Source organism: Pristiophorus japonicus, chromosome 10 (assembly GCF_044704955.1).
Source record: "Pristiophorus japonicus isolate sPriJap1 chromosome 10, sPriJap1.hap1, whole genome shotgun sequence".
NCBI classification, from domain to species: domain Eukaryota; kingdom Metazoa; phylum Chordata; class Chondrichthyes; family Pristiophoridae; genus Pristiophorus; species Pristiophorus japonicus.
In genome coordinates, this window is record NC_091986.1 from 172,143,265 (window position 1) to 172,170,367 (window position 27,103).

The window sequence follows — 27,103 nt, forward strand, 5'->3', positions numbered from 1 at the left end:
AACATTGGGAACATTCTTCCTGCATCTAACCTGTCTAAACCCATCAGAATTTTAAACGTTTCTATGAGATCCCCTCTCATTCTTCGGAACTCCAGTGAATACAAGCCCAGTTGTTCTAGTCTTTCTTGATATGTCAGTCCCGCCATCCCGGGAATCAGTCTGGTGAACCTTCACTGCACTCCCTCAATAGCAAGAATGTCCTTCCTCGAGTTAGGAGACCAAAACTGTACACAATACTCCAGGTGTGGCTTCACCAAGGCCCTGTACAACTGTAGTAACACCTCCCTGCCCCTGTACTCAAATCCCCTCGCTATTGTTGAGGGGAGAGAGGGAAGGCTTCTTTTCCCAAGAGCGGGCCCACTGACATAGAGGGTCGACGCTCGCCCCAGCCCACATAGCAATTCTCGAAGTTAGCAGACAGAGACAGATGGCAAAGTATAATGATCTTTATTACGAACGTCCGGGAACACCCCTCATCACAGCCGCCTGTGAGTGGAGATGCTCCCCGAACAGCACAATCATACAACTTTTATACATTTCAAAAACCCCTCTGTTCCCGGGCAAGACCTCCCTAGATCTCTAATTAGACTACCTTATCAGTGCTACTTCTCTAATTGGACTACCTTATCAGTGCTACTCCGGATTGACAGGTCATGAGCTCTGACTGATAGGCCATGATCTCGTGAACATCTTAGACCATTCCCAGAATGGTATCATTAGGTTGGAATTTGTTATACATTTCCTTTGGTGCCATGAAGTCTATCTCAGGTCTCTTCTCACGGCTTTATCAGCGGTCTGTTTAGGTTCTTTCCTATTGATATTCCATGTTGGAATACTATCTGGCATCCCAACCCATAACAGTACCTTCTGGAGCCTTGGTGCTGGAATGTACAAGGCGTGAGAAGAAAGGCCTTTACCTCCTTATGGGTCAGTGCAGGAACCAGCACTTTAACCCTTGTCCCGCTGGTACCCCTAATGCCAAATTTTCCTCTTACACTATGAAGGCCAACATGCCATTTGCTTTCTTAACTGCCTGCTGTACCTGCATGCCAACCTTCAATGACTGATGTACCATGACACCCAGGTCTCGTTGCACCTCCCCTTTTCCTAATCTGTCACCATTCAGATAATAGTCTGTCTCTCTGTTTTTACCACCAAAGTGGATAACCTCACAATTATCCACATTATACTTCATCTGCCATGCATTTGCCCACTCACCTAACCTATCCAAGTCACTCTGCAGCCTCATAGCATCCTCCTCGCAGCTCACATTGCCACCCAACTTAGTGTCATCAGCAAATTTGGAGATTTTACATTTAATCCCCTTGTCTAAATCATTAATGTACAATGTAAACAGCTGGGGCCCCAGCACAGAACCTTGCGGTACCCCACTAGTCACTGCCTGCCATTCTGAAAAGTACTCATTTACTCCTACTCTTTACTTCCTGTCTGCCAACCAGTTCTCAATCCACGTCAGCACACTACCCCCAATCCCATGTGCTTTAACTTTGCACATTAATTTCTTGTGTGGGACCTTGTCGAATGCCTTCTGAAAGTCCAAATACACCACATCAACTGGTTCTCCCTTGTCCACTCTACTGGAAACATCCTCAAAAAATTCCAGAAGATTTGTCAAGCATATTTCCCTTTCACAAATCCATGCTGACTTGGACCTATCATGTCACTTCTTTCCAAATGCGTTGCTATGACATCCTTAATAATTGATTCCATCATTTTACCCACTACCGATGTCAGGCTGACCGATCTATAATTCCCTGTTTTCTCTCTCCCTCCTTTTTAAAAAAATGGGTTTACATTGGCTACCCTCCACTCTATAGGAACTGATCCAGAGTCTATAGAATGTTGGAAAATGACTGTCAATGCATCCGCTATTTCCAAGGCTACTTCCCTAAGTACTCTGGGATGCAGACCATCAGGCCCTGGGGATTTATCGGCCTTCAATCCCATCAATTTCCCCCACACAATTTCCCAACTAATAAGGATTTCATAGAAACATAGAAACATAGAAAATAGGTGCAGGAGTAGACCATTCGGCCCTTCTAGCCTGCACCGCCATTCAATGAGTTCATGGCTGAACATGCAACTTCAGTACCCCATTCCTGCTTTCTCGCCATACCCCTTGATCCCCCTAGTAGTAAGGACTTCATCTAACTCCTTTTTGAATATATTTAGTGAATTGGCCTCAACAACTTTCTGGGGTAGAGAATTCCACAGGTTCACTACTCTCTGGGTGAAGAAGTTTCTCCTCATCTCGGTCCTAAATGGACCCCTTATCCTTAGACTGTGACCCCTGGCTCTGGACTTCCCCAACATTGGGAACATTCTTCCTGCATCTAACCTGTCTAAACCAATCAGAATTTTAAATGTTTCTATGAGGTCCCCTCTCATTCTTCTGAACTCCAGTGAATACAAGCCCAGTTGATCCAGTCTTTCTTGATAGGTCAGTCCCGCCATCCCGGGAATCAGTCTGGTGAACCTTCGCTGCACTCCCTCAATAGCAAGAATGTCCTTCCTCAGGTTAGGAGACCACAACTGTACACAATACTGCAGGTGTGGCCTCACCAAGGCCCTGTACAACTGTAGCAACACCTCCCTGCCCCTGTACTCAAATCCCCTTGCTATGAAGGCCAACATGCCATTTGCTTTCTTAACCGCCTGCTGTACCTGCATGCCAACCTTCAATGACTGATGTACCATGACACCCAGGTCTCGTTGCACCTCCCCTTTTCCTAATCTGTCACCATTCAGATAATAGTCTGTCTCTCTGTTTTTACCACCAAAGTGGATAACCTCACATTTATCCACATTATACTTCATCTGTCATGCATTTGCCTACTCACCTTACCTATCCAAATCGCTCTGCAGCCTCATATCATCCTCCTCGCAGCTCACACTGCCACCCAACTTAGTGTCATCCGCAAATTTGGAGATACTACATTTAATCCCCTCATCTAAATCATTAATGTACAGTGTAAACAGCTGGGGCCCCAGCACAGAACCTTGCGGTACCCCACTAGTCACTGCCTGGCAGTCTGAAAAGTCCCCATTTACTCCTACTCTTTGCTTCCTGTCTGACAACCAGTTCTCAATCCATGTCAGCACACTACCCCCAATCCCATGTGTTTTAACTTTGCACATTAATCTCTTGTGTGGGACCTTGTCGAAAGCCTTCTGAAAGTCCAAATATACCACATCAACTAGTTCTCCCTTGTCCACTCGACTGGAAACATCCTCAAAAAATTCCAGAAGATTTGTCAAGCATGATTTCCCTTTCACAAATCCATTTTGACTTGGACCTATCATGTCACCTCTTTCCAAATGCGCTGCTATGACATCCTTAATAATTGATTCCATCATTTTACCCACTACCGATGTCAGGCTGACCGGTCTATAATTCCCTGTTTTCTCTCCCTCCTTTTTTAAAAAGTGGGGTTACATTGGCTACCCTCCACTTGATTTCCCTCAGTTCCTCCTTCTTGCTAGACCCTCTGATCCCTTTTATATCCGGAAGGTTGTTTGTGTCCTCTTTAGTGAATACCGAACCAAAGTACTTGTTCAATTGGTCTGCCATTTCTTTGTTCCCCATTATGACTTCCCCTGATTCTGACTGCAGGGGATCTACGTTTGGCTTTACTAACCTTTTTTTCTTTACATATCTATAGAGGTTTTTGCTGTCTGTCTTAATGTTCCCTGCAAGCTTCCTCTCGTACTCTATTTTCCCTGCCCTAATCAAACCCTTTGTCCTCCTCTGCTGCGTTCTAAATTTCTCCCAGTCCCAGGTTCGCTGCTATTTCTGGCCAATTTGTATGCCATTTCCTTGGCTTTAATACTATCCCTGATTTCCCTTGATAGCCACGGTTGAGCCACCTTCCCTTTTTTATTTTTACGCCAGAGAGGGATGTACAATTGTTGAAGTTCATCCATGCGGTCTCTAAATGTCTGCCATTGCCCATCCACAGTCAACCCCTTAAGTATCATTCGCCAATCTATCCTAGCCAATTCACGCCTCATACCTTCAAAGTTACTCTTCTTTAAGTTCTGGACAATGGTCTCTGGATTAACTGTTTCATTCTCCATCCTAATGTAGAATTCCACCATATTATGGTCACTCTTCCCCAAGGGGCCTCGCACAACGAGATTGCTAATTAATCCTCTCTCATTACACAACACCTAGTCTAAGATGGCCTCCCCCTAGTTGGTTCCTCGACATATTGGTCTAGAAAACCATCCCTTATGCACTCCAGGAAATCCTCCTCCACCGTATTGCTTCCAGTTTGGTTAGCCCAATCTATATGCATATTGAAGTCACCCATGATAACTGCTGCACCTTTATTGCATGCACCCCTAATTTCCTGTTTGATGCCCTCCCCAACATCACTACTACTGTTTGGAGGTCTGTACACAACTACCCATATAGATTCCACATCATCCAAGCTAATGTCCTTCCTAACTATTGCATTAATCTCCTCTTTAACCAGCAATGCTACCCCACCTCCTTTTCCTTTTATTCTATCCTTCCTGAATGTTGAATACCCTTGGATGTTGAGTTCCCAGCCCTGATCATCCTGGAGCCACGTCTCTGTAATCCCAATCACATCATATCTGTTAACATCTATTTGCACAGTTAATTCATCCACCTCATTACGGATACTCCTTGCATTAAGACACAAAGCCTTCAGGCTTGTTTTTTTAACACCCTTTGTCCTTTTAGAATCATGATGTAGTGTGGCCCTTTTTGTTTCTTGTCTTTGTTTACTCGGCCTTCCACTATTGCTTTTTACCTTTCTACCATCTGTTTCTGACTCCATATTACTTCGCTCTGTCTCACTGCATAGGTTCCCATCCCCCTGCCATAATAGTTTAAACACTCCCGAACTGCATTATCAAATGTTACTCCCAGGACATCAGTTCCAGTCCTGCCCAAGTACAGACCGTCCCTTTTGTACAGGTCCCACTTCCCCCAGAACTGGTTCCAATGTCCCAGGAATTTGAATCCCTCCCTCTTGCATCACTGCTCAAGCCACGTATTTATTCTAACTATCCTGCTCCCTCTACTCTGATTAGCACGTGGCATTGGTAGCAATCCAGAGATTACTACCTTTGAGGTCGTACTTTTTAATTTAACTCCTAGCTCCCTAAATTCAGCTTGTCGGACCTCTTCCCGCTTCTTACCTATATCGTTGGTACCTACATGTATCACGACAACTGGCTGTTCACCTCCCTCTCCAGAATGCTCTGCAGCCGCTCCGAGACATCCTTGACCCTTGCACCAGGGAGGCAACATATCATCCTGGAGTCTTGGTTGCGGCCGCAGAAACTCCTATCTATTTCCCTTACAATAGACTCCCGTATCACTATAGCTCTCCCACTCTTTTTCCCGCCCTTCTGTGCAGCAGAGCCACCCATGGTGCCATGAACCTGGCTGCTGGTGCCTTCCCCTGGTAAATCATCTCCTCCAACAGTATCCAAAACGGTATATTGATAGAGTTTGTTGGTCGTTGAGTGATGGGGGTTTGGTGATTGAGCAGTGGCTGAGGCTAATGGTGCAGTTGGTAGGATATGACATTTGAAGATGCATTCACTGACCTAGACCATTCGTGTGAGGTCACTAAATATCTTGCAGCACTGTGTCCTCAGAGCTAAACCTATCGCATATATCTCCATGACTATCTGTTCCCACTACCTTCTCATTATGTTTCTAGAGGGCCTCTTGCCCCCCTGCGAATACAAGACATCCCTCCTCCTTTCCACCTCCTCCACCAAGACCTCCAGTGCAGTGTCGCAAAATATTGGTGCACACACTCTCCCATGGTCAGCCATTTTTGATTGTTGTAAGCACTATTCCAAATGATCTCAGTACCTCCAACAGCCACAATGCACCTTCTCTTTAAGAGGTGCAGGCCTGCTTTAAATGGTGCAGGCTAGTTTTAAGTAGTGTTAGAAAGTAACAATATTGGGTCCCCTGCTGATGCATGCAGCCAATAAACTGTGGTTAGCGTTGGCTGCAGGCAGCAATCATAATGAAGATGGCCTGCTGCCTGCATTACATTGAATCACTGCACCCGGTTTCGGGGTCTTTCCAATTTAACCCTGAAAGACTTTCATTTATATAGCCCCTTTCATGACCTCAAGACATCGTAAAGTGTTTTAAAGCCAACAAGTACTTTGAAGTGTAGTCACTGTTGTAAAGTAGGAAACACGGCAGCCAATTTGTGCACAGGAAGGTTCCACAAACAGAAATGAGGTAATGACCAGATAATCTGTTTTTGTGACATTGGTTGAGAGATAAATATTGGTCAGAACACTGACAGAACTCCCCTGCTTTTCTTCGAATACTGTCATGGTATCTTTTACATCCACCTGAGAGGGCAGGCAGGGCCTCGGTTTAACATCTCTGAAAGACGGCACCTTCACTAGTGCAGCGCTCTCAGTACTACACTGAAATGTTAACCTGGATTATGTGCTCAAGTCTTTAGAATGGGACTTGAACCCACTACTTTCTGACTCGCAGGCTAGATTGCTACCACTGAACCATGACGAACACCTAAATGTGAAAACATACATGTGGCACATAATACATTGTTTGGCCACAGTGGTGCTGTGCATCAGGTGCTGTCACCTTGCATTATGAGTCTGTAAAGCCTGAAGCCTGATCAGCACCCCATGTGCATACGAGCTTGATCAGCAGTCTTGAACTAGACTTGTTAAGGGCTGAACCCCATGTGTGCAAATAGCACTACTCTTTTGCCAGTGCCACAGGAGTCAATTACAAAGGCACCACTTATAACAGATTAGTTGTGCCAGCTACTATCCATGTAAAGCACTTATGAAATGCATACCCTTTAACTACTATATTTGTGAAATTGGCCCTTTGTCTTGGAAATTGGATTTAAGCTGAGAATGAAACAAGTTCCATTGAAGCTTCCCTTCATCACAGGCATCAAAACAGAGCCATGAAAGGGGAGAGATGAAGAGAAACGCACAATCAAACTGGCCATGAATTCAGAAGCAGCCATTTAATCCTTTACACCTGAATGTTGTTTGATTTTAGACTTGAAAATAATTCTATGTCAAGAATATATTAGCTAGCTTTAGTCTGTTACAGCAACCGTGCTTTGCTGCATAGCAACAAAATGACGAGGCTTAACATTGGAAATTGGTGTACAGTACAACCTATTATGGTTTAAGCATCCAATCCTTGTAGTGGGAAAATTGTGTTGGCCAGTACACCTGCTATTAGCAGTCGAGACGGTACTATGTAAATAAGTTATATATTTTGTGCGATATAAATTAGATTAGGTTAAAGTAACTATGTAAATTTTTTTATATTGCTAATTCTTTGTTGTAGTTATCATAGATTAAATATTTTTCTGTTAGTGTTAGAAAACTATAGCTTAGAAATTACTGTTGATATTGACAAACAAAGGCTTAATGCCTTTGTATGACACTCTTTTGTCCACCACTTAAACACAGGTGTTAACCTATTTATTTTAACCCATTTACTTTAAACAGGTTGCTGTCTCTGCTTAAATAGTGGACTTCATCCGTTAATATCACCAACAATAATTTCTAGACTTGTATATCTTGTCGTTGAATGTTACTAATTATATTTTTTTCTCTTTTTTTTTGATTCAGAGAGTTAGTTGAAGAGTTGCATCCATTGATGAAGGAAGCTCTTGAACGCCGACCAGAGGTTTGTTTTTGAGACTGCTTGCATGGCATACCAATAGAGAAAGAATTTGAGTTTCTGGTAAACCTGATTTTTTTTCTTGAGCATTCTAAAAGCTATCAACTCATGTTTGTTCGGATTGAACGATATTGTATAATTACTTATGATAAAATAAGTAAAATGTAGAGCATGAAAATACAAGTTTATTTAGAATTTTGAACTTAGTAAATCTAAAAACTGAAGTAGGCTGGGATCAGGTTTTCTTAGACAGTCACTCAGAGTCAAGGATGACTTGCTTCCACACTAATGAGTTCTCAGGTGACTGTTGAGTCCTAATATGTCCTTACTATACAGTACAAATGCACACGAGACCCATACTAGAGAGAAGGTCACTCTGTGACCAGTAACCTTTATTAGCCAGCACTGAAGTGGAGAAGATGGGTGGAGCTTCCCCTTTTATACCTGAAAGTCCAGGTTAGGAGTGTCTCCCACAAGTTCACCACCTAGTGGTCAGTGTTCTCATGGTGTACAACTTAGGTCAGTTTATACATGGATTGCAATGACAGTTGAATACATGACATTACCTCCCCCCCAAAGTCTTATTGGGATCACAGGTTAAGTCTCTCTGGTGGTTTACGCTCCCTTGTAGAGCGCCTGAGTTGGGGCTCCGGTTGTTGGGCGCTGGCCTGAGTGTCTGCTGTTTGCAGTGCCTCAGCCCTGTCCGGACTGCCCACAGTGACTGGGCTCTCTTCCACTTGGTTCCAGTGTTCGGTCACCTGTGGTGGAGTGAACTCTACATCGTGTTCTTCCTCTGCTTCTTCTATGGAGTTGCTGAACCTCCTTTTTGTTTGATCCATATGTTTGCGGCAGATTTGTCCATTGGTAAGTTTAACTACCAGAATCCTATTCCCCTCTTTGGCAATCACAGTGCCTGCGAGCCATTTGAGCCCTGCAGCGTAGTTGAGGACAAAGACAGGGTCATTGACATCAATACATCGTGCCCTCGCATTCCCATCATGGTAGTCACATCGTGACCGGCGCCTGCTCTTAACAAATTCTTTCATGGTGGGGTGTATAAGGGATAACCTGGTTTTGAGCGTCCTTTTCATTAGCAGCTCTGCGGGTGGAACGCCTGTGAGCGAGTGTGGTCGGGATCTGTTGGCCAACAAGAGGTGTGATAAGCGGCTTTGTAGGGAACCCCCTTGGATTCTGAACATCCCCTGTTTGATTAACTGCACTGCTCGTTCTGCCTGGTCGTTTGAGGCCGGCTTGAACGGTGCTGTTCTGACATGGTTGATGCCATTTCCTGCCATGAAGTCCTGGAATTCAATGCTTGTAAAGCACGGGCCAATGTCGCTGACCAAGACGTCCGGTAGACCATGGGCGGCGAACATTGCCCGTAGACTTTCTACCGTGGCAGAGGATGTGCTTGAATTGAGAATGTCACACTCGATCCATTTGGAGTAGGCGTCTACTTCAACCAAAAACATTTTTCCCATGAAAGGACCTGCGTAGTCCACATGGATGCGTGACCATGGCTTGGCGGGCCAGGACCAGGGGCTAAGGGGGGCTTCCCTGGGTGCATTGCCCAGCTGGGCACACGTGTTGCATCTGCGAACACAAAGTTCCAGGTCTGCATCTATCCCTTGCCACCAAACGTGTGACCTGGCAATTGCCTTCATCATGACAATGCCCGGGTGCTCATTGTGGAGTTCTCGGATGAACACCTCTCAGTCCATCTGGGGCATGACTACTCGGTTTCCCCATAGTAGGCAATCGGCCTGAATTGAGAGTTCATCCCCTTGCACCTGTGAAATGGTTTAAATTCATCAGGGCATGCCCCGTACGTGGCTGCCCAGTCCCCATTCAGGATACATTTCTTGACGAAAGGCAGTAGCGGGTCTCTATTTGTCCAGACTTTGATCTGACGGGCTGTTATGGGTGAGCCTTCGCTTTCGCTCAGCAGCATGCTCGGTTGCCCCCTCGGTGATGGCTAGTGGGAGCCTGCTGAGTGCATTGGCGCAGTTTTCGGTGCCCGGTCTGTGCCGAATTGTGTAGTCATAGGAGGCTAACGTGAGTGCCCACCTCTGTATGCGGGCCGACGCATTTGCATTTATGGCCTTGTTGTCAGCCAAAAGGGACATTAGGGATTTGTGATCTGTCTCCAGCTCAAATTTCCTGCCAAACAGGTACTGGTGCATTTTTTTTACTGCATATACACATGCAAGCGCTTCCTTTTCTACCATCCCTTAGCCCCTTTCTGCCTGGGACAGACTTCTGGAGGCATAAGCTATGGGCTGTAACTGACCATTGGCATTAACATGCTGCAACACACACCCGACCCCATAGGACGACGCATCGCACGTTAAAACAAATTTCTTACATGGGTCATATAGTGTTAACAGATTGTTGGAGCATAACAAATTGCATGCTCTATCAAAAGCCCTTTTCTGGCTGTCCCCCCAGACCCATTCGCGACCTTTGCGTAGGAGCACGTGTAGCGGCTCCAACAGCGTGCTCAATTTGGGAAGAAAGTTACCAAAATAGTTCAGGAGCCCCAGGAACGAACGCAGCTCCGTCGTGTTACAGGTTCTGGGTGCTCTCAGGATCGCTTCCGTTTTGGACGCAGTAGGCCTGAACCCGTCTGCTGCTACCCTCATCCCCAGGAATTCTACCTCTGGAAGACGCATTTCGCCTTTTTCAGTCGCAGACCTACCCGGCCCAGTCTGTGTAGCACCTCCTCCAGGTTGTGGAGGTGTTCTTCAGTATCACAACCCGTGACGAGGATGTCGTCTTGAAAATCCACCGTCCTTGGAATCGACTTGAGGAGACTTTCCATGTTTCGTTGAAAGATCGCGGCAGCCGAGCGAATTCCGAACGGACATCTGTTGTACTCAAACAACCCCTTGTGTGTCGTTACAGTGGTCAGCTTCTTCGACTCACTCGCCAGCTCCTGGGTCATGTAAGCTGAGGTCAAGTCCAATTTTGAAAGATGTTTGCCACCGGATAGCGTCGCAAAGAGGTCCTCCGCTCTCAGTAGCGGGTACTGGTCTTGGAGTGACACCCGATTGATGGTGGCCTTGTAATCACCACATATCCTGACCGACCCATCCGCCTTGAGCACCGGCACAATCGGGCTCGCCCAGTCACTGAATTCGACTGGCGAGATGATGCCTTCCCTCAGCAGGCGGTCCAATTCGCCTTCTATCTTTTCCCGCATCACGTACGGCACCGCCCTGGCCTTGTGGTATGCTGGCCTGGCATCCGGGCTTATGTGAATCACTGCCTTGGTCCCATGAAAGTGCCAATGCCAGGTTGAAATAGTGAGTCAAATTTGTCCAGGACCTCCCCAGCAGTGCGGGACCGTTCCCCGGGACAATCCAGAGTGGCCACCTGTTCTCCGAATCTTTATGGGTCACGACGACCGTGGCGCTGCCTTGCACCAGAATGATCTCCTTTGTATATGTCCGTAGCTGTGCGTCAATCGGCACTAATTTTGGCCTCCTGGCCTTGGACGCCCACAACTTGTCGAACTGTTTGATACTCATCAGGGACTGGCTGGCCTCCGTGTCTAGCTCCATTGATACTGGGATGCCATTGAGGAGCACTTTCAGCATTATCGGTGGCGTCCTGGTGTATGAACTGTATATGTACTCCACATGAACTCGCTGAACTTCAGCTTCCAGCGATTTCCCCCAGCGTTCATTTCTGCAATTTCTGCAGGTATTTTGCTCACCTCTGCAAACTCCGGCTGAGTGTGTGCCTCCACGCCTCCAGCATGAGCTGTTGTTTGAAACAAAAGGTCCCTTGCCAGTTGATCGTCCCTGACTGCCCCTGTTATTGCTAGTGGCCATGCTCGCGTGGTTTAAATCCCAGTTTCTTGTCGCCATTGATACGTCCTTACTATACAGTATCAATGCACACGAGGCCTATGCTTGAGAGAAGGTCAGTCTGTGACCTGTCCTTTATTTCATAGCACTCAAGTGCTGGAAGTGGGTGGAACTTCCCCTTTTATATCTGAAGGTCTAGGTTCGGAGTGTCTCCCACAAGACCACCACCTAGTGGTCATTGTTCTCACAGTGTACAACTTAGGTCAGATTATACATGGGTTACATTGCTGGTTGAATACATGACATGTACGAAGTTCCTACGGACTTGGGAAGGCACCGGAAAAGCCAGGTTTCAGCGCACAATGCGTATGCGCTGAAAACAGGCTTTTCCGATCTGTCAAGTTTCTGGCTTGACAGATCTCGCGTATATCGGGAGTGAGGACACTTGCATGGCAAGATTTCCGATATTGACGAATATCTTGCCCTACAAATGTCCTTTAAAATCTTGCGCCTGAAAAAGCAGGCATATAGCCTACTTTTATAGGCGCAAGTGTTTAAAAATACATAAAAACATTCAAATTAAATTAAATAAACACATATGAAAACATACTTTATTGTTAAAAACCCTCCCCACTACGGTAAGTTTATTTTAAGGCATCTTTAAAAAAAGTTGGGAAAATATTATTTTTTATAAGAACTTTAATTTAAATGATTCTTAAATATGTTGTGTATTTTTCTATTTTTTATTGACTTTTTGTGTTGGGGGGGATTTCTCATTCATAATAATGGGAACTCCAACTTACAGAGTTCCCATTATTACGAATGAGAAAATACTGTACCTTGATTGGCTGCCCAAAGCCATGTGACTATAGCTCCAGCCCTCGTAGGGCTCACATCGGGCCCGTCCTCCTCGTACATCAACCTGGCTGCAGGCTTCCTGCACATACGCGCCAAGTGACCGCTGACATTGCAGTTTCTGCAGGTATATTGCGGATACCTGCAAGCTCTGGCTGTGTGTTTGGCTCCACATCTCCTACATGAGCCGTTGTTGGAAACAAAAGGTCCATTACCAGTCGATCATCTCTGACTGTCTCTGTAACTGTCCTTAAACGTACCATTGACAGGTGTTGATGGCCCTATTACAGGCCGCATTGTCCCTTGTGATGGCATGAATCGCCGTTCAACAAGCCATTGTCTCTGTTGAATTTCCCCTTTGGGTTCGACTACATGCTCGGGCATGTCCGATTGTCCCTGTCTGCCTGGAGAACTGTGTGCCACGTTAACAATGTTGACTCCCTGTCCATTTGCTGCAGTTAAACCAAGATTTTTGTCAAACATCATTCTGGTCTCTTCCTCCCCTGAGATAAATGTTTGGGCCATCAAAGCTGCCGTTTCCAGGGTCAGGTCTTTGGTCTCAATCAGTTTCCTGAAAACCCCAGAGTGCCCGATGCCCTCAAAGTCCAGGTTAGGAGTGTCTCCCACAAGTTCACCACCTAGTGGTCAGTGTTCTCACGGTGTACAACTTAGGTCAGTTTATACATGGATTGCAATGACAGTTGAATACATGACAAGTCCAATGTGGGACCGACAGTCTCTGTCATAGATGGGGCAGTTGGAGGGGCAGATGGGTGGGGTGCTTGGGTTGTCGTGCGCTCCTTCCGCTGTTTGCACTTGGCTTCCGCGTGCTCCCGCCGAAGAGACTCGAGGTACTCAGCGCCTTCCCGGATGCTTCTCCATTTTGAGCGGTCTTGGGCCAGGGATTCCCAGGTGTCGGTGGAGATGTTGCACTTTTTTCAGGAGGCTTTGAGGGTGTCCTTGAAGCGTTTCCTCTGCACATCTGGGACTTGCTTGCTGTGTCGAAGCTCTGAGTAGAACGCTTGTTTTGGGAGTCTAGTGTCGGGCATACATATGATGTGGCCCATCCATCGGAGCTGATCGAGCAAGGTCAATGCTTCGATGTTGGAGATGATGGCCTGAGCGAGAACACTGTTGTTGGTGCGCCTATCCTGCCAATGGATTTGCAGGATCTTGCGGAGGCAGCGTTAGTGGTATTTCTCCAGTACTTTGAGGCGCCAGCTGTACATAGGCCATGTCTCTGAAGCATATAGGAGGGCGGGTATCATTACTGAGCTTGCTGCCGGGTTTGAGGTCCTGGTCTTCAAACACCTCTTCCTCAGGCGACCAAAGGCTGCACTGGCACACTGAAGGCGGTGTTGGACTTAGTCATCGACGTCTGCCCTTGTTGACAGTAGGCTCCTGAGGTATGGAAAATGGTCCACGTTGTCCAAGGCCTCATCATGGTCAGGTGCGAAAATATTGGCTAGGTGGAAGTAAGCCTCAGGTCCTGCTTTGCAGGTAAGAGAGCAAGTGGGGCTGGACTTCCATGCAGCTATTATTTGCTCACCTGACTCTATCCCACTTCCCATGGTCAGGAGCATTAAAATATCACAGAAGGCACTGGCAACATTCATGATAGAAACAATGGGCCCAAGTTTCCACATGATTTGCGCCTGATTTTTAGGAGCAACTGGTGGAGAACGGACTATCTTAGAAATCGCAATTCTCCACATTTTTTTTTCTGCAGTTCTAGTCAGGTAGAACAGTTCTACTTTGGAACAGAATTTTTTCTTCAAAAGGGGGCGTGTCCGGCCACTGACGCCTGATTTCAAAGTTTCCACAGTGAAAGCGTACTCCAAACTAAAGTAGAATGGAGCAAGTGAAGATTTTTGTAGAACTGAAAAAACCTGTTCTACACATTAAAAAATCAGGCGCAGGTTACAAATTAGGCGTCCAGAACGAGGTGGGGGGGGAAGGGAAGTCATTAAATTCTACAATAAATCCTTATTTATACTTCTACAAATATTATACAAATAAATCCAACCTGAATAAACATTTATAAGCCAAGAAAAGATTAAATAAACCATCTTCCTACCTGTGTGAAAGTGCTTCAGGCAGGCTTTTCGGGACCGAAGGCTGAACGGGCCGGCCCGAGACCTCGGGCAGGGCCCGTCCCCAGCACCAGATTTACAGGTAGGTGGCGTTGGGTCGGGGAGGTTCGGTTCGGTTCGGGTTGGGTCGGGCGGGGGGAGGGGGGAGGGAGGGAGAGAGAGGGGGAGGGAGGGAGAGGGAGAGGGAGGGAGGGGGAGGGAGGGAGAGAGAGGGAGGGAGAGGGAGGGAGGTCAGGTCGGGTCCAGTCCGGGAGCGGGAGTCGGGTCGGGTCGGGTCCAGTGGGGGGGGGGGTCGGGTCGGGTAGGGTCGGGGGGCGGGAGCGCGGGTCGGGTTGGGTCGGGTCCAGTCGGGGAGGCTGGGAGCGGGAACAGGAGCGCGGGTCGGGTCCAGTCGCCGGGGGCGGGGAGCGGGAACAGGAACGCGGGTCGGGTCCAGTCGGGGAGGCGGGGAGCGGGAACAGGAGCGCGGGTCGGGTCGGGTCCAGTCGGGGGGAGGCGGGGAGCGGGAACAGGAGCGCGGGTCGGGTCGGGTCCAGTCGGGGTGGGGGGGGGGAGTGGGTGTCGGGTCTGGTCCGGAGGCAGGGGGGGGGGAAGCTAGAGCTGGCCGTGGGAGGAGCCTTATTCACGCAGCCCCAGTGAGGCCATTCGGCCAGGGCTAGGGGCTGCGTGCTTCGGGCCCCTCCCCCACAGTTCGGCGCCTGGAGCTACTGCACTTGCGTGCCCACTGTAGCGCGCATGTGCAGAGGTCCCGGCACTGTCTTCAGCGCAGGGACCTGGCTCCGCCCCCCCTACAGCTCGTGCTGCGCTGCGCCGAGGGCCAGAGGACCTGCAGGTAGGTGGAGAATACGGAGGATTTTTTTAGGCGCACTTTGTGGCATGAAAAACGGGCGTCCAGGTTGGGACTGCGCCGTTCTAGGCGTGTGTGGAAACTTGGGCCCATAGAAACATAAAAAGTGGGTGCAGGAGTAGGCCATTCGGCCCTTCGAGCCTGCACCACCATTCAATAATATCATGGCTGATCCTTCACCTCAGCATCCCTTTCCCAATTTCTCTCCATACCCCTTGATCCCCTTAGCCGTAAGGGCCATATCTAACTCCCTCTTGAATATATCCAATGAACTGGCATCAACAACTCTCTGCGGCAGGGAATTCCACAGGTTAACAACTCTCTGAGTGAAGAAGTTTCTCCTCATCTCAGTCCTAAATGGCTTACCCCTTATCCTTAGACTGTGTCCCCTGGTTCTGGACTTCCCCAACATCGGGAACATTCTTCCCGCATCTAACCTGCCCAGTCCCGTCAGAATCTTATACGTTTCTATGCGATCCCCTCTCGTCCTTCTAAACTCCAATGTATAAAGGCCCAGTTGATCCAGTCTCTCCTCATATGACAGTCCAGCCATCCTTGGAATTAGTCTGGTGAACCTTCGCTGCACTCCCTCAATAGCAAGAACGTCCTTCCTCAGATTAGGAGACCAAAACTGAACACAATATTCCAGGTGAGGCCTCACCAAGGCCCTGTACAACTGCAGCAAGACATCCCTGCTCCTATACTCAAATCCCCTAGCTATGAAGGCCAACATACCATTTGCCGCCTTCACCGCCTGTTGTACCTGTATGCCAACTTTCAACGACTGATGAATCATGACACCCAGGTCTCGTTGCACCTCCCCTTTTCCTAATCTGCCGCCAACCATATAATATTCTATCTTCGTGTTTTTTCCCCGAAAGTGGATAACCTCACATTTATCCACATTATACTGCATCTGCCATGCATTTGCCCACTCACCAAATCTGTCCAAGTCACCCTGCAGCCTCTTAGCGTCCTCATTACAGCTCACACCGCCACCCAATTTAGTGTCATCTGCAAACTTGGAGATATTACACTCAATTCCTTCATCTAAATGGTTAATGTATATTGTAAAGAGCTGGGATCCCAGCACTGAGCCCTGCGGGATTTTGCACACCAATCTCTTGTGCGGGACCTTGTCAAAAGCCTTTTGAAAGTCCAAATACACCACATCCACTAGTTTTCCCTTGTCCACTCTGCTGGTTACATCCTCAGAAATTCCAGAAGATTCGTCAAGCATGATTTCCCTTTCATAAATCCATGCTGACTTGGACCGATCTTGTCACTGCTTTCCAAATGCGCTGCTATTTCATCCTTAATGATTGATTCCAACATTTTCCCCACTACTGATGTCAGGCTAACCGGTCTATAATTATCCGTTTTCTCTCTCCCTCCTTTTTTAAAAAGTGGTGTTACATTAGCTACCCTCCAGTCCATAGGAACTGATCCAGAGTCGATAGACTGTTGGAAAATGATCACCAATGCATCCACTATTTCTAGGGGCACTTTCTTAAGTACTCTGGGATGTAGACTATCAGGCCCTGGGAATTTATCGGCCTTCAATCCCATCAATTTCCCTAACACAATTTCCCACCTAATAAGGCATCCTTCAGTTCCTCCTTTTCACTAGACCCATTGTCCGCTAGTACATTCGGAAGGCTATTTGCGTCTTCCCTTGTGAAGACAGAACTGAAGTATTTGTTCAATTGGTCTGCCATTTCTTAGTTCCCCATTATAAATTCACCTGAATCCGACTGCAAGGGACCTACGTTTGTCTTCACTCATCTTTTTTTCTTCACATATTTATAGAAGCTTTTGCAGTCAGTTTTTATGTTCCCTGCAAGCTTCCTCTCATACTCAATTATTCCCCCTGTTAATTAAACCCTTAGTCCTCCTCTGTTGAATTCTAAATTTCTTCCAGTCCTCAGGTTTGTTCCTTTTTCTAGCCAATTTATATGCCTCTTCCTTGATTTTAACACTATCCTTAATTTCCCTTGTTAGCCATGGTTGAGCCACCTTTCCCATTTTATTTTTACTCCAGACAGGGATGTACAATTGCTGAAGTTCATCCATGTGATCTTTAAATGTTTGCCATTGTTTATCCACCGTCATCCTTTAAGTATCATTCGCCAGTCTATTCTAGCCAATTCACGTCTCATACCATCGAAGTTACCTTTCCTTAAGTTCAGGACCCTAGTTTCCGAATTAACTGTGTCACTCTCCATCTTAATAAAGAATTCTACCATATTATGGTCATTCTTCCCCAAGGGGCCTCGCACAACAAGATTGCTAATTAGTCCCTTCTCATTGTGTAGAGGACTCAGAGAGGCTGCAAGGAGATTTAGATAGGTTAAGCGAATGGGCTAAGGTTTGGCAGATGGAATACAATGTCGGAAAGTGTGAGGTCATCCACCTTGGGGAAAAAAAACAGTAAAAGGGAATATTATTTGAATGGGGAGAAATTACAACATGCTGTGGTGCAGAGGGACCTGGGGGTCCTTGTGCATGAATCCCAAAAGGTTAGTTTGCAGGTGCAGCAGGTAATCAGGAAGGCAAATGGGATGTTGGCCTTCATTGCGAGAGGGATGGAGTACAAAAGCAGAGAGGTCTTGCTGCAACTGTATAAAGTATTGGTAAGGCCGCACCTGGAGTACTGCGTGCAGTTTTGGTCAACTTACTTAAGGAAGGATATACTGGATTTGGAGGGGGTACAGAGACGATTCACTAGGCTGATTCCAGAAATGAGGGGGTTACCTTATGATGATAGATTGAGTAGACTAGGTCTTTACTCGTAGGAGTTCAGAAGGATGAGGGGTGATCTTATAGAAACATTTAAAATCATGAAAGAGATAGACAAGATAGAGGCAGAGAGGTTGTTTCCACTGGTAGGGGAGTCTCGAACTAGGGGGCACAGCCTCAAAATACGGAGGAGCCAATTTAAAACCGAGTTGAGAAAGAATTTCTTCTCCCAGAGGGTTGTGAATCTGTGGAATTCTCTGCCCAAGGAAGCAGTTGAGGCTGGCTCATTGAATGTTTTCAAGTCAAATAATGATAGATTTTTAACCAATAAGGGAATTAAGGGTTACGGAGAGAGGGCGGGTAAGCGGAGCTGAGTCCACGACCAGATCAGCCATGATCTTATTGAATGGCGGAGCAGGCTCGAGGGGCTAGATGGCCTACTTCTGTTCCTAATTCTTATGTTCTTATGTTCTTATTACACATCACCCAGTGTAGGATGGCCAGCTCTTTAGTTGGTTCCTCGACATATTGGTCTGGAAAACCATCCCTAATACACTCCAGGAAATCCTCCTCCACCGCATTGCTACCAGTTTGGTTAGCTCAATCAATATGTAGATTAAAGTCACCCATGATAACTGCTATATCTTTATTGCACACATCCCTTATTTCTTGTTTGATGCTGTCCCCAACCTCATTACTACTGTTTGGTGGTCTGTACACAACTCCCACTGGCATTTTCTGCCCTTTGGTATTCCGCAGCTCCACCCATACCGATTCCACATCATCCAGGCTAATGTCCCTCCTTACTATTGCATTAATTTCCTCTTTAACCAGCAATGCCACCCCACCTTCTTTTCCATTCTGCCTATCCTTCCTGAATGTTGAATACCCCTGGATGTTGAGTTCCCAGCCTTGGTCACCCTGGAGCCATGTCTCCGTGATGCCAGTTACATCATATCCATTAACTGCTGTCTGCGCAGTTAATTCATCGACCTTATTCCGAATACTCCTCGCATTGAGGCACAGAGCCTTCAGGCTTGTCTTTTTTACACACTTTGCCACTAGAGCACTCACCTCCAGGTGAGGGAAAGGAAAATAGATGCAGTACTTTGCTGCAACGGAAGTGGGCCACAAAGATCCCAGGAATTTAAAAAAAATTATGGTTTTCTATTGATTTCAGTAACATAATCAATCGCTCTGTAATAGATTGCATTACTGAAACTTCTTAAATTTTATACAAAAGCAAACTACTGCGGAAATAAAAACAGAAAATTCTGGAAATACTCAGCAGGTCAGGCAGCATCTGTGGAGAGAGAAACAGAGTTGACGTTTCAGGTCAATGATCTTTCGACAGTCCTGACAAAAGGTCATCATCCTGAAACGTTAACTCTGTTTCTCTCTCCACAAATGCTGCCTGACCTGCTGAGTATTTCCAGCATTTTCTGTTTTTATCTTAAATTTTACATCCCACCCCGAGGCTAGTGTATCTTTTAAATTTTCCCTCCTCCACCCCAACCCGTATGTGACCACCCGAACTTGTGGTAAAAAGTTTGATGGGCAGAAAAAGGGACGGTACCCACTCAACTGGATCCCAGACTAAATTCCACACCCACCTGTCATTTGGCATCTTTATGCCAATTTCAGAGAGGAAATTCAGATGCTTTTTTGTTTTCAAGTAATCCACTTAATGACAAGAGAGTTAGATCTGCATTTACTGTTACTTTCCGTGGATGTAATCTAATCATTCTTTACCATTCAGTCTGTGTATATTTCTGTTTTCTGTATTCTGCTTTAGAACAAGAAGCGACGTGAGCGTCGAGATTTATTACGACTGCAGCTTTTAAGGATATTCGAACTTCTTGCCGATGCTGGTGTTATAAGTGACAAGTAAGTTTGCAATAAAATGGCTGAAAAGAAATATTAACAACATTTTCTTTTGTACAACATATAATTCGGTATTTAATATCAGATACATGATTCTTAAGATACAAGACGGAACCAACAAGCTGTACCAGGCCCGTAGATCTATTTTGCAGCTCTGGAAACAACTCAGTAATTATTTAAAAACTACTGGAATAAAGAAGAAATTCAGGGAGAACAATTTCACACAGAGAGAAATAAGCTACCAAGGAAGGATAGCAAAGCAAGCAGCATAAATGAGTTAAAAAGACGACCAGATATTTTCTGCCGAAAGAGAAAATTGAGAGATGTAGAGCAAAAAGCATCTGGCTTATTGGGACATATCGTCTTATCCTGGTCATAAGATTTCCTGAATTCCAGAAATAACCTATAAATGTATTTTAATAATAGTTAAACTTTATATTGTTCCCTTTTTAAGATAAACCGCATGAGATTATACTATATGTAACGCTATTAAATTGCTTTAGAGCACCAACATTTTAGAGGTTTGTTAGCTTTCTTATTTAAAATAAATGAAAGTATTTGCATGTATGTATTTTGTACATCTGAGAATCAATTACAGTCGATTTTCAGGTCTGTCATAGCACAAGTATTCCAGTTCGCAGGAGGTAATCGACCGAAAAAGGGCAACGATCTGTAATGCCTGACTTCATTCTATTTCTACTGTGCATGTATGTTTGGGTCTAGGGAGAGATGCAGGAAGCTCAGGCAGAGCTTTCTTAAAATATTCAAATGACACCTGATCATCTCCTGCACAATCTTTCTGACCATTATGGCAGTACAGTGCTAAATGGTAACGCCACTCCTATATAATGGCTCTCCATGGTCGACAGGGAATCAGCTGCAAGCAGAAGTTAATTTTAAGAAATAGTTAGAAAATTAAATGAACAGTTTTAAGGTGATCTCTGCCCCAATTTTCTCAGTTATTTGCTGTACACCTTCTTGCATCTAATTAGGCTGACATGAGTCTTTGTAGTAAATGCTCTGCTGGTTTTTGTCCTTCTAACTGCTGTACTGTCAGCAATGGGTTCCCCAATGCAAATCCATGATCTCGGCTTTTTCAATGAGAAAGAGGGGGACCATTGGGGTATTGCAAGACTGGTCAGGCTGCAGCACAGATGTTCCATACCCACCCATCAGTACAGATAGTGATGTTTTGGCAGAGAATCAGTGCATGCGAGTGCTTCTATTCCCAAAGGAAACTGGGACAGCAGACCAGATGGCATAAATAAGATATGTGAATGCCACTCTAACTAATACATGATTCTTACATGGAATCACCCCAATCACAGTATGTCGTGTTTTCCTTGGTTCTGCATGAAAGAAGGCATGCCAGGACAATCGATACTTAGCATTGTCCCTCCCTGCCAGATATCAGCAATGATATATGCAAGCACTGTTACAACGATCTGACAACAACAACCATGGGGAACTATTGTAATAGATTCTGGGTTTTCAGAAAGCCAAATGCAGACTTGTGCCATGCTTTGCTAAGAAATCTGCAGCTACCATGAAGCATGTGGCTGCACCAGCAGTGAAGGTCACTCCACTGCAGGCCTGCCTCCAACTCCTTCCAGGCATATTGCAAAGCTAACCTATAGGAATGGTGCCATTGAGTGGCAAACAGACCTGCTTACTTTACAACCATCTCACGCAACACCACTCCACCTCCACCATTCACAAGTAGTCAGGTACTAAGTGCTCCATTACTTGTCTGCAGATTCATGTCTACATATTGGGATTCCTTCCCTTCATTGTTTGCCTGTCACTTCTGTGCCCTTCCCCCATTGGTCTTTACAAAGGCTGCCAATGGGTTGAAATGCTTTTAGAACTTTTCCAAAGGCTACAAGAAATTTTGTCCCTGTTTTGCAATTTCTCTTTAATTCTCCAAAGCTCTTTCAATTTCACATGCACACAGTTTTCTGCTCCTACCACTACTACACCGATCCAAATTTGCACTTGGAGTTGTGAATAATTATACAAATGGGCTGACCCTGCAAAACTGAGTGCCATTGGCACATTACCATTCTAGCAAGATTTGTACCAGTTCTTAGCCATTTAAAACTAATTTAAATCAATAGATGACAATTCCCCCCATTGTGTTTAAATTAATTGTTGGAAATAAATGACTTTTAGTCTTCAACCGCATTGAATAAACCTTAGTTTTCTTTCTCTTTGCTAGTACTAATGGAGCTTTAGAACGGGATACTTTGGCTCTGGGAGCCCTGTTCTTAGAGTATGTCGATTTAACCAGGATGCTGTTGGAAGCAGAAAATGACAAAGATGTTGAAATTCTAAAAGACATCCGAGCCCATTTTAGTGCAATGGTAGCCAATTTGATCCAGTGTGTTCCAGGTAAAGCCATTCTACATGTGCTGTTCCTTTTCTACTTTGAGGGATGGTTGTCGGTTTCTTGAGCCCAGTGTGACTAGTTTCGTCCTGAAAGAATTTTCCAAAAGTAAACTTTAAATCTCACCCATCTCCTTTTTATATGATTTTTACCAAAAAAAGGCTTTAAAGAAAACACAACAGGACTTATTTTCTGACTTCACATTTCCGGTAGGGAGCCTCAACTGCTGGGAGCACGTAGCAGAAATTTGAGAACTTGCTGCACACAATTTTCTGACCGTTAATCCAGATGGTTAGAAAATTCTAAACAACGTGCACCCAAATTTCAAATGTGCATTCCCTGCAGGTTGGGCTTCCATCAGCATTCCAAAGTTAGAAAATTACCCCTCATTTTTTAAATGTAACCTTCCCTAAACGCTAAATAAGATCCTTATAAACAGGATTTAACAAAATGTAATACATTTTATTTAAGGTTTGTACATATGTATAATTCATTAAAGTATAATTTATTTTTGAGTTCTCCAAACAGTAAATAGAATGGGGGTATTTTAGATATTGCCTTATGATGCCATAAATGTTGATTTGGTCCAGAAATGTAATTTTGTTTTGATGAAGTACTATTGTGCTGTATTAATTTTCTACCAGTGCTACAAGCAAAAGGAAATATATTCTGACATAGTCCATCTAATTATCCACATTTAAACTTGTGAACACTAACATATCACTTATGAGAATGAGAATGAACTCAAATGCAGCTTAAAATCCAAGGTCACTTGAATTTTGTTTTGTGTGTGCAAGAAACTAGGGTGAAAGTAATTGAGCTAGTCCTGACTTGTTAATTTGAGTTAATAAATGTTAATAAGTAATCACTAGTGTGCACAGATGGCTATAATCCTGGAAATTTTCAGACTTCTTTGCCCAAAAAGACCAACTGTACAACCATAATATTCTGCATATGTTTAATTCTAATCTTATTTGGGCTTTTTTCTTGGTCCCAGCTATATTTGTGTGAAGGACATTGTGGACAGTTGTGACCTTCACACAATTGTAGGATAAAGAATAGTGTTGGAGATAATAGTGGTTGAGGATCACTTAATGCAATTGTATGACATTCCTCAGTCCACTAAATATTAACATGAAAGCAGGAGTAGGACATTTGGCACATTGAATCTGCTCTGCCATTTTAGTTAGCCATGACAGCTTTATCTTTTGAATTCCTGCTTTTTCTCCAAATAAGTGTCTATTTCTATTTAACCACCTCAGTTGATTTTGAATTTAAGGCCTTCTAGGGCGCCGGGTTCCCCATTCTTGCAAAACTTTGTGTGAAGACATTTTTCTTTGATTTAGCTTTTAACCAATTTCTCTTGAATTTTAAAATAATGATCCATTGTTCTGAATTCTCTTGCCAGGGGAAAATGCTTTCTGTTAGACCCCTTCATTATTCTCAAATTGATGGGTTAATACTTGGTTTAAAAGGCTGAGAGAAATGTCTTGTAAATACATTAAGCATTCATCCACTTATGTCACTCACAGTAACTTCTAACTTTATATTTTGTACTAAACTACTAGCTGCCTTCATTTGAGGTCATGTCCATCCAATGGGGTGGTTGAACCAAGCCAGGCTAAATATTTGAGGCTCAGCTTGCAGCTTCATTCCTATTAACATAAGAACATGAGAAATAGGAGCAGGAGTAGGCCATTTGGCGCCTCGAGCCTGCTCCGCCATTCAATAAGATCATGGCTGATCTGATCATGGACTCGGCTCCACTTCCCGACCCGCTCCCCATAACTCTTTACTCCCTTATTGCTCAAAAATCTGTCTATCTCCGCCTTAAATATATTCAATGACCCAGCCTCCGCAGCTCTCTGGGGCAGAGAATTCCATAGATTTACAACCCTCTGAGAGAAGAAATTTCTCCTCATCTCAGTTATAAATGGACGGCCCCTTATTCTGAGACTATGTCCCCAAGTTTTAGTTTCCCCTATGAGTGGAAATATCCTCTCTGCATCCACCTTGTCGAGCCCCCTCATTATCTTATAAATTTCAATAAGAACACCTCTCATTCTTCTGAACTCCAAGGAGTATATGCACAACCTACTCAACCTATCTTCATGTCAACCCACTCATCTCCGGAATCAACCTAGTGAACCTTCTCTGCACAGCCTCCAATGCAAGTATATCCTTCCTTAAATACGGAGACCAAAACTGTACGCAGTACTCCAGGTGTGGCCTCACTAATACCCTGTACAGTTGTAGCAGGACTTCTTTGCTTTTATACTGTATCCGCCTTGCAATAAAGGCCAACATTCCATTTGCCTTCCTGATTACTTGCTGTACCCGCATACTAACTTTTTGTGTTTCATGCACAAGGACCCCCAGGTCTCTCTGTACTGCAGCACATTGCAGTTTTTCTCCATTTAAATTCTAATTTGCTTTTCTATTATTTCTGCCAAAGTAGATAACATAGAAACATAGAAAATAGGTGCAGGAGTAGGCCATTCGGCCCTTCAAGCCTGCACCACCATTCAATATGATCATGGCTGATCATGCATCTTCAGTACCCCATTCCTGCTTTCTCTCCACACCCCTTGATCCCTTTAGCCATAAGGGCCACATCTAACTCCCTTTTGAATATATCTAACGAACTGGCCTCAACAACTTTCTGTGGTAGAGAATTCCACAGGTTCACAATTCTCTGAGTGAAGAAGTTAGTTCTCATCTCGGTCCTAAATGGCTTACCCCTTATACTTAGACTGTGACCCTTGGTTCTGGACTTCCCTAACATTGGGAACATTCGTCCTGCATCTAACCTGTCCAATCCCGTTTCTATGAGATCCCCTCTCATTCTTCGAAATTCCAGTGAATATAAGCCTAGTCGATCCAGTCTTTTTTCATATGTCAGTCCTGCCATCCTGGGAATCGGTCTGGTGAACCTTCGCTGCACTCCCTCAATAGCAAGAATGTCCTTCCTCAGATTAGGAGAACAAAACTGTACACAATATTCAAGGTATGGCCTCACCAAGACCCTGTACAACTCAGTAAGACCTCCCTGCTACTATACTCAAATCCTCTCGCTATGAAGGCCAACATGTCATTTGCCTTCTTCACCGCCTGCTGTACCTGCATGCCAACTTTAAATGACTGATGTACCATGACACATAGGTCTTGTTGCATCTCCCCTTTTCCTAATCTGTCACCATTCAGCTAATAATCTGCCTCCCTGTTTTTGCTACCAAAGTGGATAACCTCGCATTTATTTACATTATACTGCATCTGCCATGCATTTTCCCACTCACCGAACCTGTCCAAGTCACCCTGTAGCCTCTTAACATCCTCCTCACAGCTCATACTGCCACCCAGCTTAGTGTCACCTGCAAACTTGGAGATATTACATTCAATTCCTTTGTCCAAATCATTAATGTATATTGTAAATAGCTGGGGCCCCAGCACTGAACCTTGCGGTACCCCACTAGTCACTGTCTGCCATTCTGAAAAGGACCCGTTTATTCCTACTCTTTGCTTCCTGTCTGCCAACCAGTTCTCTATCCACGTCAATACATTACCCACAATACCATGTGCTTTAATTTTGCACACTAATCTCTTGTGTAGGACCTTGTCAAAAGTCTTTTGAAAGTCCTAATACACCACATCCACTGGTTCTCCCTTGTCCACTCTACTAGTTACATCCTCAAAAAACTCTAGAAGATTTATGAAGCATGATTTCCCTTTCATAAATCCATGCTGACTTGGACCGATCCGGTCACTGCTTTCCAAATGCGCTGCTATTACGTCTTTAATAATTGATTCAAACATTTTACCCACTACCGATGTCAGGCTAACCGGTCTGTAATTCCCTCTTTTTTCTTTGCCTCCTTTTTTAAAAAGTGGGGTTACATTAGCTACCCTCCAATCCATAGGAACTGATCCAGAGTCTATAGAATGTTGGAAAATGATCACCAATGTGTCCACTATTTCTATGGCCACTTCCTTAAGTACTTGGGATGCAGACTATCAGGCCCTTGGAGATTTATCGGCCTTCAATCCCATCAATTTCTCCAACACAATTTCCTGACTAATAAGGATTTCCTTCAGTTCCTCCTTCTTGCTAGAGCCTCGGTCCCCGAGTATTTCCGGAAGGTTATTTGTGTCTTCCTTAGTGAAGACAGATCCAAAGTATTTGTTCAATTGGTCTGCCATCTCTTTGTTCCCCTGATTCTGACTGCAAGGGACCCTACATTTTTCTAATCGTTTTCTCTTCATATATCTATAGAAGCTTTTGCAGTCAGTTTTTATGTTCCCGGCAAGCTTACTCTCATACTCTATTTTCCCCCTCCGAATTAAACCCTTTGTCCTCCTCTGCTGAATTCTAAATTTCTCCCAGTCCTCAGGTTTGCTGCTTTTTCTGGCCAATTTATATGCCTCTTCCTTGGATTTAACACTATCCCTAATTTCCATTGTTAGCCACGGTTAAGCCACCTTCCCCGTTTTATTTTTACACCAGACAGGAATGTACAATTGTTGAAGTTCATCCATGTGATCTTTAAATGTCTGCCATTGCCTAGCCACCGTCAATCCTTTAAGTATCATTCGCCAGTCTATCCTAGTCAATTCACGTCTCATACCATCGAAGTTACCTTTCTTGAAGTTCAGGACCCTAATCTCTGAATTAACTGTGTCACTCTCCATCTTAATGAAGAATTCTACCATATTATGGTCACTCTTCCCCTAGGGGCCTCGCACAACAAGACTGCCAATTAATCCTCTCTCATTACACAAGAC

At 44.9% G+C, this 27,103-nt stretch overlaps 1 protein-coding gene across 2 annotated transcripts in view; it reads left to right on the forward strand.

Moving 5' to 3' along the window:
- fryb (furry homolog b (Drosophila)) overlaps positions 1-27,103 on the forward strand; it is a 439,334-nt gene that overhangs the window by 188,297 nt on the left and 223,934 nt on the right. For both annotated transcript variants that reach the window (XM_070892324.1, XM_070892325.1), the window contains exons 24-26: positions 7,657-7,714; positions 19,850-19,941; positions 22,157-22,329. In XM_070892324.1, coding sequence (XP_070748425.1) covers positions 7,657-7,714; positions 19,850-19,941; positions 22,157-22,329 — 323 coding nt within the window. The remainder of the gene's footprint in view (positions 1-7,656; positions 7,715-19,849; positions 19,942-22,156; positions 22,330-27,103) is intronic.